Raw genomic sequence first — 21,324 nt, forward strand, 5'->3', positions numbered from 1 at the left:
TGTTCTTAAATTGAAGGTACAAATGAAAATGAGAGATTCCTTGGGTAATTTTAAGGAAAAAAGTCCTATAAACATGGGTCCGCAAACGTTTTGTTTGTTGTTGGCCTATTTTTTGTAATTATGAAACCACTTTATCGAATCTTCATTAATCTCCACTATAGATTGGCTGATTAACTACCAAAACTTTCAATTAATTTATTCATCTCAGCTTAATAACTGGATCTTTCTAATAATTCGGATTTTCCAGAGGATTACTAGATAATTATTTGAAATTCATTTCTCTAAAAAGGTAGCAGATAGAACAAACCTACTAGAAAATAAGAAGTGTAATACTGAACCAAAGTTTTTTTTTACATTTTTCTAAACTACCAGTGGTTCACCACAAAAAATTCTGGAGGAAGGCAGCAGGCATTGTTTCAGGAAAAGTATCAACCTGTAGATTTGCATTCAAAATTAGCATATCACATGATGAAAACTTTAAATTGGAATATTTATGCCAAATTTGAGTTAATGAAAGGAAGGTGCTATGAGAAAAAAAACTTGCAAAAAAAATCAAACTTCAACACCCTGTATATCGAAAACAAAGCGTTTGTGGGCCCATGTTTACAGGACCCTTTTTTCTCAAAATGATCCGAGAAATCTGTCATTTTAGTTTTACCTACATTCGGAACAGTCTGTATTCAAGACATAGTAATTTTGATATTGTGAAAAAGCGATCGGACCTTCAGAACGCAATAAAAGGCGAATAATCCAACCAAGAAGCACTTAGAGAATAGGGAGTGTGCTGAATAAAATCTGCGCTATATGAATACATTTATTCATTACCATGTAAAAAACCGGATCTTATAAAGAAAGAAAATCTCAATTATTACCCACGTCTGGCGTGAATTTTGTCAATTTTGTGTAAATCACACATTTAACAAGGTCACTATAAAATTTTAGGTTTGTAGCCCTTTATTAGAAGAGAATAGTTATTTGTTTCAGTAGGCAGTAAAGTAGTAGATTGACTGCCGCGGCTGATAGTTTATAGCCGAGCGTAGCAAGGTTAGGAATTTAGCTAAGGCAGTCAAATGTACTTTGCTGCCGAGTTAAACATATAATTTTTTCTTCGATTGTTTAAATTGACATATGAAGGATATTATATTTGCAAATTATTACAATTCCGACAATCTTTTTATTTTTCCTGTAGTGATGATAAATTAAAGTGAATCTTGATAGAAATCGCAATTGTTGGAATGGTTGGTTGCTATGGGAATGTAAATGATAATTACAGTTTGACAACTTATGAAATATCTGACAGTTTTTAGGAAAAATCTCGGATATATTTATATTATGGACAGTGATGGCGACTTAGAATTACTTACTCCTTCAGAAATAAGGAAGGTGGCAAAAAATATTCATTGTCAGAATTGTCGAATGTTTTATTCGCATTGAGAATGATCACTTTGCTGCCTAGACAGGAAAAGTAATACTTTGCCTATTGATATATGTCTGCAAAATACATTTTTGTTCTCAATCGGAGAAAAAATAAGTTTCTCTGAAAATTAACCATAAGTTCTGTGCCTTAGTAATGAATATTACATCGATGGAATGCCACTTTGACACGTAACATCAAAATTTGGTTTTTCAGGTTCAGAAGGACATTTATTGGACTTCATCAGAAGGGTTAAATTCAGCGATTCAGCACAGAACGCAGTTAACAAAAGGGAATCCTTCTGAAAGAGTTGTTAAAAATCGGATTTTGATGCGTTTGATTTTGAACCGGCAACAAGGCCGAATTTCGAAACCGGACTGAATATAATTGAAAGAACTCTCCACCCATGTGTATTTCCAAGTGTGTGTGGTCGACTGAACCACCTACCTACCGGATATATTTAAGGAAATGTCCAATGTCAAATCGACAGGACCCGTTCGGATCCGAAACGTCATAATAAGGATAGACGTCTAGACGCACGAGGTGTGACATTGCCGGTCCCGTTTATAGGACGTTAATGAACGCTGATTAATAAACGGCTGTTTACGACGCGACCGCCTTTCGCCACATCGCGTCTCGACAATCTTTCGTCCGATACGAAAATTAACCAATCTCAAGGCTATTGCGTCAATGCAACTGAAGGGTTTTCCTAACTTACGCGTTTCGTGGAAGATCCCACGCTTAATCACTCGTTGCCACGCGCCACGACAATATCGTCCAAAGCTACGCTTTTCATCCTGAAATGAGCCAAAAGTCTAGCAAAAAACTAAATTTCTTGATCGTTACCTGATATTGGTATAAATCTCCGAAAACTTTCATATAAACATTTTGACTATAAGATCAGAGTTTCAAAATTGCTAACTTTGACTGTTTTTCGATTGAATTCCTGAGATTATAGCATATACTGTGATTTAAATGTCCAGATCATAACTTTATGAAGTAATAATTCTAGTTGAAATAAGATCTTTCAACTAAAGTTCTTTTCTAAATCGAATCCATTGGGAGATATAGGGTGTTGAACTCAATTTTTTTTCATTTATTTTTCTAGATTCTCAACGAGTTTGAATAATAATCGTTTCAATTTTGGAGGATATTGTACTAAGAGGATTTCCAGTACTTTTTTGTTGAGTTCCTACAATGATTTCGGGTATATCGTGCCTTTAGTCGCCCCTAAACTCTACGCCAATGAGTATTGGGACTATTTTGAGCCATTACATGATTTTCCTAAATTTTCTTCTTGATAAAGGTACCCTTTTCAAAAACCTCTAAGAAATGACGTTTTCGAGAAAAATGACTTCAATGTTATCAAGACAACATGTATGACTCAGAGTAATCAACACTATATTCGATCACCTTTTTTTGCAACATATTCAACGTTTTCTTTCAACAATAGGTGTCTCGATAACATTTAAATCATTTTTCTCGAAAACGGTATGTTCTGGCAGTTTTTGAGAATCTATTGTGGAGAATTGTCAGGAAATTGCTCTGAATAGCAGCAATTCTCATTGACGTAGAGGTTAGGGGCGACTGAAAACACGATACCCCCGAAAACTTCACCACTGAAGCATTGTAGGAACTCAACAAAAACATGAACGTATTGGAAATACTACAATATCCTCCAAAATTCAAACGCTTATTATTTCCAACTCGTTTCAAATTATTAAATATAAATTAAAAAATTTATTTCCAACATTTTGTCCTCCGCGGAAGGGATTCGATATGAAAAAACTAAATGAAAGAACTACTTATTCTAACTAGAACTATCACTTCATAAAGTTAGGATCTGGACATTTGAATCACACTGAATGTTATCTTCTCAGATCAAGTTCATAGATCTTGTGATATAATGTATTAACAAACAATAAATATGAATTTGATTTCACCATGAGGATTTATCCATCATTCATCTTTCTGTAACACCGGTTGACAGACATTGATGGTACCTACGTGGGACGGTCTCAATTGCAATTCGCTAATTGCACCTGAGAATAACTGTACGCTCTTCAGCAGAAATGCGAAGAATGGGGGACAAATTTGTAGCGAAAACATTCAACCTAAGCTTCAAATGGATTCAGAAAGTGTGATGATGTTTTGTAGAGGACAATGGACAATTGTTCGAGAAAAATAAAATTATCGAGAAAATAGTTTTCCAAAAAATTTCTTAATAGCCAGTGACCCTATAAAAAAAGAGCCAATATCTATTAAAGAACGTAAGATTAAAAAAAAACAAACCTGTTCTTCTTGAAATATAAACAATTTTTTTCTTTATTTCACTTGAAGCGAGATAGAAGGTCTCGAGGAAAGATCTGACCATCAGATTGAATAGGCCGAACCATGACAAATTGCAAAAATGTTGTGGCACCATAAATTAACCGAAAATTTTTTACGGAGACCACAAAACAACCGACTTTCTCAGAAACATAAAATACTATGCAAATTTTTTGGCAGCAGGTACAACTTTTTTCCTTTTAGTTAAAGTAGTGACATTGCTCTAGTTAAGTTATTTTTTGCGTAATGTAGACCAATTTTATAACATGTCATAAAATATTCATTTTTAAATTTTCTGTCGGCCCAAAAAAATGTACCCAAATCTTCAGAGCATCCTTGAGGGATTATAAAAGTGAAACCAGCATTATCGTTTTCTTTTTTCTGTAGATAGATCATCTCATATTAAAATACGGTAAGGTATATATTTGACATCCTTTTTTTTCGGATCTATTTATTATTCTATTCAATTGTTGTTAATATTGATGACAATATTGAATTTTTACGCAGTTGGCTATTACATTGAAGTTCAGACAAGTTGATGTATCTTCAACCACAAGATGTTACCATACTTAGTGTTTTTATCGGTTGGTTGATCACTCATTATTATAATTGACAAGCTTACCATTAACAAGTTCAGGAGGATTTATATTATGGGACTCCTATTAAACAATATTTGAATGAAATTAGTCAGGATAAATTATTTTGAACATACATGCAAATGGTTTTACAACTAACTACATCGTCAATGGTTGTGAGAGAAAGAATTTTCGGCAATGTAATTTGAAAAGGAAGTTCTGTCATCGAAATGTTTCAAGTTACATGATAAATCGATCGGTTTCTCTTGAGGTTCAACTTTGCCGATATAAGAAGCATGGAAATGTATCCGGGAGGGTGGTAAACATCAGTCACCACTATGAACGCCCTTTATCTTGTGTCTCCGTTAAGGCAAATATATCTTTTGTATGACTGACTCTTCAGACAATTGATCTGTTATCAATTGTTCCGACAACACGTTTGGAGTTCGGAAAAATAAAAGAGATAATATCAAAAGTCCTTATAATGTAATTACTTATTACCTACATTCCGTGTGAAATCAACTGAAAAGGGTATAATGTGTCAATTTCGTCAATTGTGTGTTCTTCTGAATTACCCTCATAAATCGTTCAGGTCTGTATTGAGCATATTTCACTTTTACAGGTAAAATTTGAATTTAGAAAGTTTGAGAATATCAATGATATGTCATATCTCTAAGAGGATTAGTAGTTAATTTTGTTTCTCAAGTCTACTTAATGTCATACCTAATTACTTGTGTTTAATTTTTCAGTAAAAACTTTCTTTTTTCAACAGAAGTTATTCATCATTTTGTTGGGTTAATGTGATTTTGAGCCGGGAACGGTCTCAAACGATAAGGATCGACTTACTGACGACGAATTATGATGTCCGCCTGTTCGTCAGTACGCACGATAGCTTCCGAAAAGAGAATTTTAGAAACTTGAAATTTGCAGGGTAGATTCAAATCTAGAATGCAACGGTCAAGTTGGTTTGTTAAAGTCAAAATACGACTAGGAATTTCGTAAATGTGGCCGTTAATAGAAATGTTGTTTATTCATTCGTTTCAAAACTGAAAATTCTATAGATATAAAAATGTCAATTTAAAGGTTTATACAAAATTCCATGTTGATCGCATAACTAGAACCATACAAAATAAAAAAAAAATTCCGATCAAATTTGACCCAATATTTCCATGGCCACAAGATTAATTCAACTGAATGATGCATTTTTTACTCAAATATATTCAGGAAATGCTACGTTTTAGAAAAAATCAAATTTATAAGGTCTAGTACGGACAGTAGGTACTTGTAGAGAATAAAAAAAGTTTCCATCCCAAAACTACGCTGAAAATTGAGGCCTATAGAGAATTTCATTGAAATATTTCTATCGCCGTTTGGCGAGAATCAATAAATTTGATTTTACCTAATCAAACTTGAACAGGCTGTTACAATAAATTCGATGCTCACTGAAAGGATCTCGAGAAATATTAAACTTAGAGAAAAAATCTTCATGGACCCCCGATCTCTCTTTTGAAATAATAAGATATCAGAAATCAGATCATAGATAGTTTGATTCGTTTTCGAGTTACTGAAAAATTATTGTTTTGAATATTTAGCTATATCTTGGTTTCTGTTCAAGATACATATTCCTAAATTTCTAAAACGTATCTTTTAGTAAATTTTATGGTTTATCTGGTATTTATAACAGGTCATAGAAAATAATTACCGTTGTAGACACACTAGGTATACTTTTCAACAGTTTTTTAGCTGCAGATTCGTGGGAAAGCATTCTGTTGTCGGTTTTTCAAAAATGTCAAAGATATTGAGTTCTTCGACTTTATGCACGAGATGGCTCACCCTATATATAAATATTTCAAATTTTGTACATTCATCCAGAAATTTGATTGATTTTATGTCTATTCTATAATTGAAATCGAGTAATATAGAGGATGCCTGATTTCAAAAATATCAATTCTCCTCTATATCTATAAAATGGTGATTAGTTTCTATGATTTTTTTTTCAGAAAATTTTATGGTTCATATGATTCTCATAAAATTTACTGAAAAAAAAAATTTGAAACAGTAATTTCTCAGAAACGTCCTGTGACTCGAAAACGGAGCAAAATATTTCGGATCTAATCTCTGATATTTTATTATTTCAGAAAAAGAGATCGAAGGTCCTCGAAGACTTCTTCTCTGAGTCTTATAGTTCTCTAGATGCTTCCAGTAAGCAAATAATTTGGGGCTCTCTGTACTTTGTAAGCAAATAATTTCCTGAATATAGTTTATTGAGCGAATTCATATAAATTTTCGATTATATGTCTACCTGTATATTAATTCAACGATCAATTAAATCGACTATAAAAAGGAATTGTTCAAGTTGATCGAATAACCCTCTCAGTATCACCAAAAATACCGATACCCCACCCCTATCATAGCCACGCGTTTCTCCAAAAAATAAATATTGAGGTGCACCCCCCCTTCCATCTCCAACATCATCTTATCGGCGGCTTCTTTTAAACTTTTGGCACGCATACCTGAAAAGAATAAAGTACAGGACGCAAGTACAACCCCCACCACAACCGAATCGGTTCGGAACAGAATCAAGGCCTGGCAGGATCCGAATAATCGTTTGTGTGGCATAAGACGAAAGGTCGTGCTTGCGAACGTACCAGTTTCAGTGACGAGAGCGCGCGTGCGAACACACGTTATAAGCGAGCGCAATTGACAATTCTACGGACTAGCAAAAAGTGGTGTTTGTTGTTTTCCAAAATTGTGACATACACTACGATAAAATGGTCCAGCCCGGTTCGACAACTATAACCACTTCCGACAATGGATTACAAGGTGTCAAAAAGACCAGCGATAATCGCAGGGTGAGTTATATAGATCCTAGATTTTTTTTATCGATATTCGTGATTGAAAATTTTTGAATTCATTCATTTCTTTTGAAATAATTCTGTGTTGTTTTTCAAATAGAGGTGTTCCTAAATTCGAGGTAAAAAAGAGAAACGACACATTTTTTGGTTCATTTTAAGAAAAAAGGCCCAAACGTTTTTCGAGATATAGGGTATTAAAGTTTGATTTTTTTTTCAATTTTTTTCTAGCAGCACCTTTACTTCACAAGAGACTTTTTTATTCAGCACAGATATTTCAATTTAAATTTTTCATCATGTGACATGCTAATTTTGAATGCAAATCTAAAGGGTGATATTTTTTTTTGAACAGTTCTTTTCTCCAGAACACTTTTTTGGTAAAGCTCTGGTATTTTAGAAAAACGTTAAAAGAAACTTTGGTCTAGTACTACACTTTTTGGTTTCTTGTAGTTTTGTCGTACCTGCTACCTAATTCCAGAAAAAAATCAAACAATCCACTTCTAAACCTCATGAAAATCAAATCCAAATCAAAGATTACATCACAGTAAGCTGTGATGAATAAATTTTGTTTTGGTACTAACTCAATCTATAGCGAAGATTAATGAAGATTCGATAAACCGGTACAATCATCTTAAAAAAAGCAGATTTACAAAAGTTACCCTGTATCTCGAAAACAAGTTTTAGATTTTTATTCATAAATAACTTTGAATAGATTTGAAGTATGGATGCTCAACATAATTATTTGTTTCCAATAACATTTCTCAGTAAAAGACCAATCTATCGATTTTTATTGATGGATAACGATTCAGAAAACTTAAATTCTATATGCATATTCAATTTTATAATTATCTCCACTAACGTTCCATATAAATTAGAATTTCGTCAGAATAAAACGAAATTTGGTGTCCCTTATTCACTGTAAAAAGCATTCCACTGCAATTTCCATTAATTTGTGCATCGAATATTGGGGAATAACGACGACAAAAGATAAACACGTTGGGAAATTTCGTGTTGAACAATGCATCGATGACGCATTTCGCTCCATATGAATAAATTACGGTTGGAAGCAACTTGCAAATTATGTCAATATATTACGGTATGGCACGTAAACGATTCAAAGTGTTTACATTTTACCTGAAACTTAATCGTTTTCTAGTACCTGCCAATCTACTTTCCACAAGGTTTTCTCGGACTAGTGTCGTTTTAATTATTTAGGAACGCCTCGAAAGAATTACCACATTAATATTATGGAAAAACCTAAATGTTTGAACCTGTAGATTTTCAATATATAAAATATTTTGATTGGATTTCTGCATTTTATGAATTTGTGATGATATTATTTGATGGTATATGTCTTGATTTTTTTTATGCTCATATTCTTGTTACGTTATATTACGATTCATTGGTTGTAAGAATTCTGTTCGCGACGGCATGGAAATATTAATTTGGATGAAATTCTCAATGGTCTTCAGTCTCACAGTAATTAATTAAATATCTAGACGTTTGCGCTTATCTGAGACGATTGTTTGTTGCAAGATTATATTCGTCTGGAGATAAACACGATCACGCTATTCAACATAATCGAAAACAGGATGAGGACTTCGTTGTGTCACATGCTAAGGGATTATCTTAGGTCAAGAATAAGATACGGTTTTGCGTTAGCTGCTAGAGTTACACCCACGGTTTCGGAAAATAAATATGATGCGAAAAACACCGACAATTCGAAACAAACTATATTTAAAATGACAATCAAAGATGAATCATTTCTGTATATCTTGCAATGAAATCGAAAATATGTTTTTTTTTTTAACAATCATCCCCTTGAATGTCATTGGCATTTTATTTTGAATGGACTAAAACAGTCGAATATACGAGAGTTTTACAGGATGGACGTTGCCAATTCTGATGTCATTCTATCCTGATGAACTTCACGTCGATTCGTACTGTCTGAAAAATCGTCTACCGTCATAAGAGGCCAACTGGACCAATCGGTGGCCCGTCCAACTTTTCGAAATAAACGATCGCACTTCGACCGAAAACTGGCGGTTTGCCTGTTCAAATTGGCATGAAAACGAAAATAGATCGATCAAATGCCAGGAGACCGCTTATCTCGCGTCTCTTATTCATCCTGTCGGCTTGTCGTGTGACTGTAGAGGACGTGGCGTCGACCAACTGGTCAACGGCGAAATGTTTTATCCTAGATAATTCATTAGTTTTTTTTTTTGAGTTGTTTATGAACCAAACTATCCTTTCGAAAATTAAAATTTATTGGAAATTCTATTCAAGTATGAGATTTATGTGATTGATTTTGATCTACTTCATTCAACAAAAAATTGTCACAACCATTAATTTTTACATTTTGCGTTTCGAAAAATGTGGAATCCAAAAATGTGTTAAAAAAAATCAGTTTGGTGTGTTCATAGGTTTTCTTGTAACCATGGTAGTTATTTGCATGAAATATTGGGTACAAAAATCGCTTACTATATTGCATTGTCCGTTTTTCGAGAATATGATCTGTAAATTTTAAAGGCTAAAACCATGGAATCAAATTTTGAAACTGAATGAATATTTCTTACCGAAAAAATTTGGCCTCTATAGTTTGACCATTTATAAAATATTACGTGAAGGAATAAAATAAATAGTATAAAATTTCCAGTGAATCGATACAAAATTCATGCAGTCAAGGAATCATGTGAAAATATGAGTTTGGAAAAAAATCAGGACAATTTTTTGTTCGAAAACGTAATGATCTGGACTGGTGCACTATAAATTTAAAGCCTTTGCCCAGATGCTGTTCAGTTCCGAGCTCGTGTGGCCGACCAGATAGCCGTACACCAGTCGAGATCATTACGGTAATTACTGCGGCATTGAGTGATGCCTCGATATGCCTCTTGATGCCTCCGAACGTCGTTCCCACGCTAAACCAGTCCTTTCTCTTTTTCAGAGTAACAAGCCAATCATGGAGAAAAGGAGGAGAGCCCGCATCAACAACTGTCTCAACGAACTCAAGACGCTCATTTTGGACGCTATGAAAAAAGACGTAAGTATTCATTCATTTTGATCGATGATGCTTTCTACATTAGTACCCGCTTTTGTGTAATGTTGGAAAATAGGGTAGTTCATTGAAGAATATTGGCAGTTTGAATTTTTCTCCCGAGTTCGAAGATAAGTGAAAAATTAATTGATCAGTTGAAGTATTTACTCATTTTTATTCAATAAGGCTATAACAAGATGAAATTAGAAGATGGAAACGTATATCAAAACGGTCTTCACAAGCTCGAATTTCATTGCTATCATGAATTTTGTCACAAATGTTTTTAAACGATAGAGTAGACAAATTGGCGCTAAATTCAATTTTGTAAGGACTTTATTCACGTGGATAATTGTTGTTTCCGAATGTTCACTTTGCTAAAATATTTCCTCCTCATTCTTTTGGTTTGAAATATGCATTATTAATCTTTTGTATTTAGGTAATAGCTTTAATTTCGTGCGTATTTCAAAAGTCTCATAAGAGCACTTAAAAATACTTGAAAAATAGAACAACAACTTATTTTTCATGAACTATTCGAATTTGTATGTTTCAAAAACTCCGAATCTCTAATAATTCTGCTGTCGATAAACATACTGATTTCAATTTTTCTTCACAGCCAGCAAGGCATTCCAAACTGGAGAAGGCAGATATCCTAGAAATGACGGTAAAGCACCTGCAGAACCTCCAAAGACAGCAGGTCGCGATGTCTGCAGCGACAGACCCCTCGGTGGTCAACAAATTCAGGGCTGGATTCAGCGAGTGTCTGGGAGAAGTTAGCCGATTTTCCGGTCTCGACCCCACCGTCCGAAGGAGGCTCTTACAACACCTCACCAGCCACCTCAACTCCAACCACCAAAAGTCTCAGGAGATCCAGCAGGTCCAACTGCACATCCTGCCCAACAACGAGCAGCACGGCAACAACGGCATCATCCTGAGCAACGGCAACGTGGGAGGTGTCCAATTGGTGCCTACGAGGTTGCCAAACGGCGACTTGGCCTTGGTGCTGCCAACTACAGCCTCGCAGACCCACACCAGGACCACCAACACCTCTCCTCTGCCTCTCTTGGTGCCGATTCCTCAAAGGACTTCTTCGACTCACTCGGCGTCTAGCGGTTCTTCCAGCTACTCGTTGAGCACCTCGCCCGAACCCTCCCCGGAACAGTGTTACCAACCCAGACCGTTAGCGTTGGTGATGCGTAAGAACGATCAGGCACAAATTGACCAACCTTGGAGGCCTTGGTGACGACGACCAAACTGTTTTGCCTTTATGTGATAGCTGTTGAAGGTTCCTTCGGATGAAATCTCTGTGATAATTGGTATCGGTTTAGCCGTATGCCTCCTAAATTCGTAAGGTCGGTCTATATTATATGCACGTTGTGTGAACGATAATATGGACCGACCTTCAGTCTGTACGTAGCTCAAAAAGTCAGTCCTTCACCAGGTCACGAGTATCGTTGTACAAGTTACAACGCATGTATATTCGATTGTAAATTGTATATAGTGTAAATAAGATTTAATATGTCCATACATATTTATATTATATTTGACGACAGTTGAGATTATGTGCCTATAGCAACAAGATCATTGTGTCTTCCGCAAATTTGTAATGTATTGTTGAAATGAAGTATTTATATGAATATAGGTTTATTTTTTAAAAGTTGTTTCCTTTTTTTTCCCTCAAAATATTGAAGGGAATCTGTGGTCTTTACAAGATAGATTGAAAAGAACTCAGTGTTTTCTGACTTGTACATAACATTTTGCAATACCAATTGTTATGTCGCCACATTCTATGGCCAGCTACGTGTCAACTCTCGACATGTAGAGAAACGGCGGGACGAAAATATCAGTAGAATTAAATAAAAATTGAGAAAACTGATAGTCTTATTATTTTTACTGGAAAAGATCTAAAAGACGACCGACGCTCTACACCAATGTTAAGTAGATACTAAAAAAATAATTTATTTTTCGAAAAAAAAAAAAACAAATTTCATGATTTTTCGACCAAATTTTTCTAATCGTAAATTACGGTAATGAATTATTGATCACTTTCAAATTATTTAGCCTCCTAAGGTGTTGTTCGACGATTCCATTTTTCCATATTCATCCACGAAAATCTCCAAAAATATACGTGTTTCATATAACAATTATGAAATAGGCCCCTCTTACATTGCAGAAAATTATCTAGCTAATTACAGAGACGTTATCTAGAACTGATTAACCAATTACCGACAGACTACACGTGGCGGTCGACTGGAATAGATGATAATACGAAAATTCCGTAAGCAAGTTAATGATCGCTTACACGTGGACTCCTAATTCATTCCACTGTTTTAATGTCACCACTAGATATGATTTTAACCTTCCGCAGCTCCTCGTGCGACATTCATTATCTCGACTACACATAATTTAAGATATATATACGACATGAATATACAGGGTGTTGCTGAATAAATGCGGCAAACTTCAGGTGGTGGTTATGTACGAAAAAATCATGACGGTTTGCTATATAACTTTTGTATTCGTATTCTGAAATGCGGGGTGTTCAAGTTTTTATTGAAAACTGACAATTTATTTATTGCACTCATGTGTTTATACCACTGAGATATTTCAAAGTGAAATTCATTTTTGAATTGCTCGTTCAATTTTGGGACAAAAAATCTCTCACGTCTTTTTTTCGTATAGGACTCCTTTTTTATGCATAAATGCCTTCAATGCATTATCAAGAACTATCTGATAATAGATAATTTATTAAATAAATGAACAAAACGCGTAAAGATAAATTTTTTGCATAAAAACGGCGCCTCGTACGAAAAAACTGAACAAGGAATTAAAAAATGAAAAGAAATTAAAAAAATGAATACCTTCAATGCATGTGAATGAATGCGCAGTAACCACTTCTTAGAAACCCGCCAAATGAATAGATTGTTAATTTTTGAGAAAAACCCTTATCTCGGAATAAGTACGAAACATTTAAGAACAAAAATTATATAACTGTCATTATTATTATTTCATGCATTCTCCCCCTGAAGTTTGTCGCATTTATTCAACAATGCCCTGTATACACAATATAAGATAAGAACAACTCGAAGAACAATACGTCGAACAAACGTTATTGAATTTTTGAATTTAGTTAAGCCGAAATCGACTTTGGGTTCAAGAATATGATGGGATGCGAATTCGATTCCAAGAAAATAAATACATACATCAAAGTAAAGTTTGTTAGGTTCGACACCAATGATTTTACAACACAACAAGAAACAGAAACAAGAAGAGAACTCAAAAAACTGAAAGGTTCTTAACGAGTTTATACATTTCATTCCGAAATGATCTCCTTTTATTAAGTCTTAAATTTAGAATTGAGAGAACTGAAAGCAGAACTTGTTGGAGAATGAATGGACCCAATGTTTAACTTCATCCTCTAAACATACAATCGAGCTTGAAAAATTAGCAGATTGTATGAGAATGAGCACTTTCATCACATTTAAACTCCATAAAATTCTCAAATTCAGCATACTAATTCCTTATAAACAGATGAGTTACTTTTGAGCTTGAAATGAAATGATATTTAGTTAGAGCCTCAAGGTGATAGGTACTTTTTCAATGTTCTTCTCAATTATTCTCCCATCATAGGGAGCAGTAAATACGATACTGATTATTTTTCTCACTATCAAATCCATTCCAGATTTTTCAAAAACGACTTTGGTTTCGTGCCGTTAGATATCATCTAATTTTGACGAAATTCGGTATCCAGACTCCAAAGGTTGTGCTAAACACAAGAATAAATATTCCTCGGACAAGACCTCAAATTTTGAAGGATGTTCTTGGCCAATCCTTAAGGTTCTTTGACACGGGCCGCCGTCAAGATTACTAAGCGGGTACCGGCGGTCAAAGAAAAACTTGTAGACGCGTAATCCTTCGAAATAATTATAAATAAATCGACGCGCGGCTGTGTAATCTTCCCAGAATCAAAGGTCTTGAGAGTCGGTGAGATCATGACTTACATTCGGAAGACTGTCCATTCGCATGTGCCGCCTTAACGAAGGCCGTTCAACCACACAGTGGTCTCTTCGAAAACCTTGCGACCAACACGTACGACCAGGATTTCGCGATAATAAAACCAACAACCTCGAAACGGACCGAACCGAATGGGAGTTCCCATCTTGAGAAATCTTCCGACGGATCTGGGTTTGGTCGGCGAGAAAACACCAATTTTATAGTCAAAATACCCGATGAATTGGGCCCGAACCGCTTCATAACCGACTTACAGGGTGTACAAGTTTCTATCAGATTTTTTTCGATCGTCTAGTGATTCTAAATGGTTTTCCAAAGAGATGTTTCATTTTGGATAGCCAAGCATTTTTCACTTTTGAAACTGTCATCTTTCGACAAATAAAAATTACGCCATTACTAAAAATGGAACGATACTCGCTTCAACAACGCATTGAAATTGTTAAAATTAGCACCTTCCCAGCCGGCTACAGTGGAACTTGTGAAAAATCTTGGGAATTAGGCATTCCACAAACAAATTAAACCGCATTTTGCATGAATACGTTTCAATCATGATGAAATTGTGAACACATGCTAGAGCGTAATTGGAGCTGCATTTTATTTTGATAGCATTTTCAAAGGTATTGAACTTTTTTACATCACTTCACTAAGGATATTTTGTGTTTTATAAGTGATTCAGATATTCAGAACAATGTTCACTTCTCAAAAAAATTAAAAGTTTTATTACAGACCAGAAAAGAAAAGTTTTATGATATGATTAAACCATCTTTCATGATAGGTAAATTCTTTGTACAGTTTTGTCTAAAGATTCATTGAAATATATAGAATGATGCAAAATGTATTCTGATTAAGAAATGAATAATAGGCAATTTGTTAGTGGAAGAAGTTAGAAACTCACTCAATAAACCTTTTGGAAGTAAGTGGTTTTCTTGGAACACATAAATTCAAAAAAAGAAAATGTTATTTTGTTTAAAAAAAAACAAACGTAAAATAGGAAGCATATTGTTTAATTATGTTCCTCTGCCAAAATATCTTCGAATTCGCATCAGCAAATTGGCCTAAATAGGTTCTTCGAACGGACCAGCACGAATTAAAAACGAATTAGCAAAATTAGCCAGATTCTCTATTCCAATTTAACAACCAAATAGCATGCGCATGCAAAACACAGCCATCGGAAATTGAAGGGTTGTCCGAGATTACCTTATGGGACCACCCTGTAGACTTATTCTATTAAGTTATTCCACTAATAACCGGGACAGGTGGTCTGAAGACTAAAAGCATGGTTTTACTTCCAATACGAGAAGAAACTATGGCAATTTGGTAACGTTGTTAAATTAAGTCTTCAAATTTGGACCACACACGTGGTTAGAGACGTACCGAATCGCTGAAACAATGGCTGGTAGGTATTATAGGTCGACGAAGACATTGCGAAACCGATGTTTTGTGGTTTGACCTAGTGATTAAAAATTTGAGGCAGGTGCATCCAGAAACCGTTTGAATAAGGGACTGTCTGGAAATGGCTTCAAATTTTGCACGGTGATTCATTTTTCTAGGTCAACAACCATCTTACTATACCAGAATCGTTACATCTCCTGAAATATTTGTCACAGACCCCTCGAATAAAAAAGTATTTTGATCGAGATCGAGCTTAACTTTCGAACATACAGAGGTTTAGAATATTCTAGACAAACTCTTCGACAAAAAATTGTCAGGTAAACTCGAAATTCGGCTAATTAGGGATCGTCAATTTAGACACCGAATTTGAACTCGAAATTTGGGAAAAATGAGTAAAAATTTCAGTTTATTACCAACAATTGCTGAAATAAAGTACAACTCATCGCCCGACTTCAAATATTTTCATGTCATATCGATTGAAAGAAAGGTATAAACTCTCCATGGAAGAACTTTTATTTTTTTTTATTTTCTAAGATCTAGGTATTGCGTATTTGAGTGGAAATTTTGGACAAAAAAATTTTGGGTGAGAACGGAATTTGGACAATTAGAGATCGCTTATTTCGACACCATTCACCGATTTTTCTTATGATTCACAGTTTAAGAGAAAACTGGACTCGAAATTTTGGAAAAATCAGTAAAAATATAATTTTTTCACAAAAATCGTTATATCTCCTAAAGTATCTGTTACAGACCCCTCAAATAAAAACGTTTTTCGAAGATTGAGTTATGATCTAGAACATACTGAGTTATTGAAAATTCTAGACAAATTTTTCGACAGAATATTTTCGGGTAAACTCGAAATTCGGCTAATTATGGATCGTCAATTTCGACACCGAATTTGAAATTTTAGACATTTACCATTTAATTCATGAAATAATAGACTAATCGCCCAACTGCACGCATTTTCGTGATTTACGTAATCGAATCAATCGATAAAAGGTACGATATTCCCATGAAGGAATTTTTAAATTTTTTTTATTTTCTAAAATATGGAAAATATGGAAAGTATGGAAAATTCTGCAATAATTATGGACCGCATAACCAACATGATCCCGTCCTCCACGATTCAATCCGATCGTCTCAGCTGATAGCTAATCTTCTTCGTTTTGAGACAAAGGAAAGCAAGCCCGAGAAAGCAGATCGACCGTTTACACCGCGACAAAGATCGTGAGAAATCCGAATATTTAACTTGCCTAAATTAATATTTACTTCCTGCGGTATCACTGTTGTGTCCAATCACCAACACCTAGAGGATTTTGTTTGAAACCAGATACGGAGATCATGGGAATGATCAGTCGATGAAACAAACGGATCGAGACAACCTAGGAGAGATTAGTTTCAGCTTTTCGGGATATCGGGTAGGCCTCGATAATTCCATTGTGTAAAATGAAGCCAACAAACAAAACACGTAAACACGTTTTGAAAGGAAAATTGGCGAACCGGTTATTCCACTTTGACTTGTACACCGACCAAGAGTTTCCACGGTTACAAGATCATATGTTTTCCTGTTGGGAAAATACTGAGAGTTGATCATTAAATATTATCTACCTACATTCTGCAGGATCTGGTAGTATTTTTCGGACAACAAACGTTGGAATGTGTTTTTACTACGAGGTACACATATTTTTCTGGAATCCCAATCAACATAATCATAAACTAATGATATGAATATGGAACACCTGCATTTAGCTTCTAAAAATTTCGAAGTTACCCAAATATTTTTGTAGGGTTTACGTTTTAGGTAACCTCGGTGTTGCCGGAGCGTTATAAGAACTGAATTCGAATGACATTGAAGATTTTGGATATAAGTTTTTGTTACAAATGCTCGATAACAAAACTTTAATGTCACTTTACAGAAAATATATTGCATGTTGTCGGAAAATTTTTAAAAGTTTAAAAGTTCATTTATACAATGAAAACCAAATAATTAAAACTGATGATACAACATTTTTCCGTGACCTAGCAAAAAAGAACACAAAAGTCCATTCTACTTTTTCAAATGGTTGAAATTATGAATATTCATATTGTTTTTTCAAAAAGTTCGAATTCCAAAAAGTGAATAATTCCAATAGAGGCATTCCTACCGATTTATATACCAAATTTCGAGTGAATAGCTGTTTAGTTTTCGAGAAAAGCACTTAATGGTCTAGGTGAAGTTAAAAAAAAACCCAACAAAATGTATAAAAGTACTGGTCAAAAACACACTTCCCCTGTTCGACACCTGATTGCAAAAAAAAATTCTATGTTGAATTTATTAAGCCACCAGAGAATTTGATTATTGATTTCCATATGCATCTGCCAAATTTTGAAGAAATAATCTCAAAAACAACTCGCTCTTCAAGGAGTATGTAGGTAGATCTGACCTTTTTTTCATATTTATAAAATCATGTCCTGAAATATATCAACGCTGCAGTTGCACACCCTTGCTTGATTTTAATGCATTGTATTGAGAATTATTTCTAGCTTTCTTTAAACACAATAAAAAGATATAATTACGAGGTAGAACTCGTTGTTTTGATAAAAATAAAAAAAACATGTTTTCGCAGAATTAATGCAATAACAATTTTAATTTTGCTTTCTCTTGAATTTGATTGTCTAGAACATATTGATAATTTCAATTTGTTTGGTTATAGCGAATCTAATCCACCTAATTATATTCGATTCGGTCCTTATTTGTGGGGAATTCATTCTGAATGAAACACTGATAAAATTGATATCGCTCAGAATATAACCTGACGCATATTTTTATAAAAATATGAACTTTAAAAAGCCGCATTCTTACCTGATATCGACTGAGGAGGATCTTTTGGGGTTTTTCAACACAATTAAATTATATAATTATGAGGTAGAACTCTTTGGATTGATAAAAATTAAATAATCTAGAGGTATTTGTTCGCAGAGGTAATGCAATACTGAATTTCAATTTTGATTTTATTTGAATATAATGACCTAGAATAAATTGATAATCTCAATTCGTTTCTTTGAAGAAAATCTGATCTACCTTATGATATTTGATTCGGTGCTTATTTGATTGAAATTAATTTTGGACAAAAAAATGGTAAACTAGTTATCAATAGCCAAAAATGTAAATTATTTTACTTATGTCCCTATAAAATTTAAGATATGAATCGCATTCTTTACTGATATCTGAAAAACAACCAAAAAAGATCAAGTTTCCCCTACAAATGAACTTTTAACTCCTCACTGAAGAATCCCACAACCAAAAAATACTTAACTACTCTTTCCTGAGGAATATTTGGTCTTTTATTGGAACAATTCTTGGAAGTATAGCTCTGTTGAATATTTTATTTTCAATTTAACAATCTAAGAGAAGTCCTATAAATGTGGATAGATGCCTACTGAGTAATTCACCTTTCGTAAAAACGGAAAATGATAAGTCAAAAGAGCCAAATATTCCTATAGGTACTCAAGTAGTATAAAAAGAACTCACATTTTCGCTGGAAAATCCTCTAGTCAACTTCACTTGTGAAGAGGTTACACCATCCCAAAAATCGTAATTTGGCAATTTTCACCAGATAATTAACTTTTCACAACTCAAATTTCCCATGTATTCCTATGAATTCAATAAATTAGTACTTTTGTAGCTACTATTTTGAAGATTCTTTCTGGAAAATAGTTGAAAGAACCCAACTGCAATAACAATCTATTTATTTGAACAATCAAAAATGTATGTAAACTATCCCAATATTATTTATAAAATTGATAAACTACTGAATAAATAATTTGAGAGATATGCACTCACATTTTCGCTGGAAAATCCTCCAGTTAAATCAACTCCAATTCCATTCATCACTTGTAGAGATGTTTCACTATCCCAGAAATCGTAGTTTTCCAATTTTCAATAGAAAATTCGTATAAATTTTCCTTGTATACCGATGAATTTCATCGATTTCTTAGTATGTTTCTAAAGACTTCTCTTGGAAAATGGTTGAAAATACCCAACTGAAATGATTCAATTGTTAATAATTTGAATTCAAGATAAAAAATTCATGCCCGAAATTCTGTATAAATTGATAAAGGATTGAATAAATAATTTGAGAGATCGAAATTTCCATATGAAACGAATAAAAATTGTGACAACATCTGAGGAACAACAAGATGACGATGCGTTTTGCTCGTTAGAGAAATGGCGATCTCTGATTGGTCCATTGTACAATGAAGAAATTAATGGGAAAAATATAGATTTTCAATAATTCCATAAAGTTATTGATTCAAAAATTACCATCAACATCAAAAAAAAGAGGAACCGTTTGGAAAAACAGAAAGTTACAAGTTAATAAGGGTCAAACATTCCTATAGGTACGAAAAGTATATGAAAAACTCACATTTTCGCTGAAAAATCCTCTAATCAACTCTACTCCAATTCCATCCATCACTTGTGAAGAGTTTCCACTATCCCATAAATCGTATTTTCGCAATTTTCACCAGATAATTCACTTTTTCCATTATAAATTTCCACGAAAACATTCCCGGAAGAACGACACCTGTTTTCGATAATAATGGCGCCTAAAAACAAATGAACATCATACTAGTCCCGATTTTGACCAACACGCAGCTAACCAGCCTGCTTTGATCCTTCTTATGTTTTAGCTACGATCTCATCAATAACACCTTTGCGATGGAAAATTCTAGTAAACTCGGATTCAATTCCATCAACAAAAAACAGGTGATGATGAACGAATTCGACCAGACTTTCTGCAACACGGGACCAGCCTCGTTGATTCTTCGATGTTTTGACGATTCACGTATAGAGATTTGCTGAAAATTAAAAAAGAAATTGCAGTTTTCTACTCGTGCTACTTGTTGTTTTGAATCGATATTGCGCAGTAGGTGTTTGAATTGACATGGCTACAAAAAGTAGTACCATTAAAATCAAATAATGAAACGAGATTTGAATAAAATAATAACCACTGTCTCATCACCATGGAAATTCGAATTAAATTTTAAGTTTGAAACACAAACTACTAAACTCGCTACTAGTTTATTGTGAATTGAATACATTTCGATATTGTTGAAAAGATATGTTGGAGAAACTCACATTTTCGGTTGTTGAATATCCAGAACATTGGCTCAAAGATTCCATTCAAAATTTATTCTTCCTTCTGTAATTCGATTAAATTAAATCACTTGTTCACAATGAAATCTTGAATTTAAGAACGTAACTTGGTGAAGCCACGAACGAATAAAAATGTTATTATGCAATTCGACAGAAGAGGAAATTTTGACAGAGATCCACAGATAGACCATAGATTCGGTTAGATTCGCGATTGCCGAGACGATCAAACGATGTAGGTAGTTACTAACTGTGTTTGTTAAAGATCGAATGGGACAAAAAATTTAGTTACGAGACTTTTGGCGCCACAAAGTTCAGAGTCTGGAAATAAATCGAATATTCGAACGAAAGTCGGTTACATATTTTTCCAACTCTGGTGTTTGGAAAATGATCTTTTTTTGGTGGATATGGTTCATGATTTTTCATTATTAAGATGAGATAAAGTGATGTCGAACTTTTTCAGGATTTTTTCACTGTTTTTTCCGTAATTTCGCCTATGAATTAATCCGTATTTGAAATATTTGATGTCCAAATGCAATTTAGAAGATTTTTTATTGTTGTAGTTAACATTTTCAACCGATTTTAAG

The 21,324-nt window shown here is 34.0% G+C and overlaps 2 protein-coding genes across 2 annotated transcripts in view; one reads left to right on the forward strand and one right to left on the reverse strand.

Moving 5' to 3' along the window:
• The window catches only part of LOC123680711 (tubulin beta chain-like), a 44,804-nt gene extending 23,909 nt beyond the window's left edge, over window positions 1-20,895 (reverse strand). The window contains exons 1-5 of the mRNA XM_045618750.1: window positions 20,723-20,895; window positions 20,245-20,442; window positions 20,010-20,190; window positions 19,427-19,626; window positions 19,115-19,237 (exon numbers count right to left, since the gene is read on the reverse strand). The gene's annotated coding sequence lies outside the window, so the exon portion shown is untranslated. The remainder of the gene's footprint in view (window positions 1-19,114; window positions 19,238-19,426; window positions 19,627-20,009; window positions 20,191-20,244; window positions 20,443-20,722) is intronic.
• On the forward strand, window positions 6,911-11,691 carry LOC123680715 (protein hairy). The gene is made up of 3 exons (XM_045618752.1): window positions 6,911-7,169; window positions 10,114-10,209; window positions 10,817-11,691. Exons 1-3 carry the CDS (start codon window positions 7,089-7,091, stop codon window positions 11,441-11,443), a joined length of 804 nt encoding a protein of 267 aa, XP_045474708.1. The 5' UTR covers window positions 6,911-7,088; the 3' UTR covers window positions 11,444-11,691.
• Window positions 20,896-21,324: the final 429 nt, after the last annotated feature.

This window comes from Harmonia axyridis, chromosome 5 (assembly GCF_914767665.1).
Source record: "Harmonia axyridis chromosome 5, icHarAxyr1.1, whole genome shotgun sequence".
NCBI lineage: Eukaryota > Metazoa > Arthropoda > Insecta > Coleoptera > Coccinellidae > Harmonia > Harmonia axyridis.

What these genes read in the sequence shown, in the direction of transcription:
- LOC123680715 (XM_045618752.1), top strand. Translation starts at nt 7,089, where the DNA reads ATGGTCCAGCCCGGTTCGACAACTATAACCACTTCCGACAATGGATTA. An exon ending in AGACCAGCGATAATCGCAGG is followed by an intron (nt 7,170 to 10,113) that starts GTGAGTTATATA and finishes TCTCTTTTTCAG; the next exon opens with AGTAACAAGCCAATCATGGA. An exon ending in TGGACGCTATGAAAAAAGAC is followed by an intron (nt 10,210 to 10,816) that starts GTAAGTATTCAT and finishes TTTTCTTCACAG; the next exon opens with CCAGCAAGGCATTCCAAACT.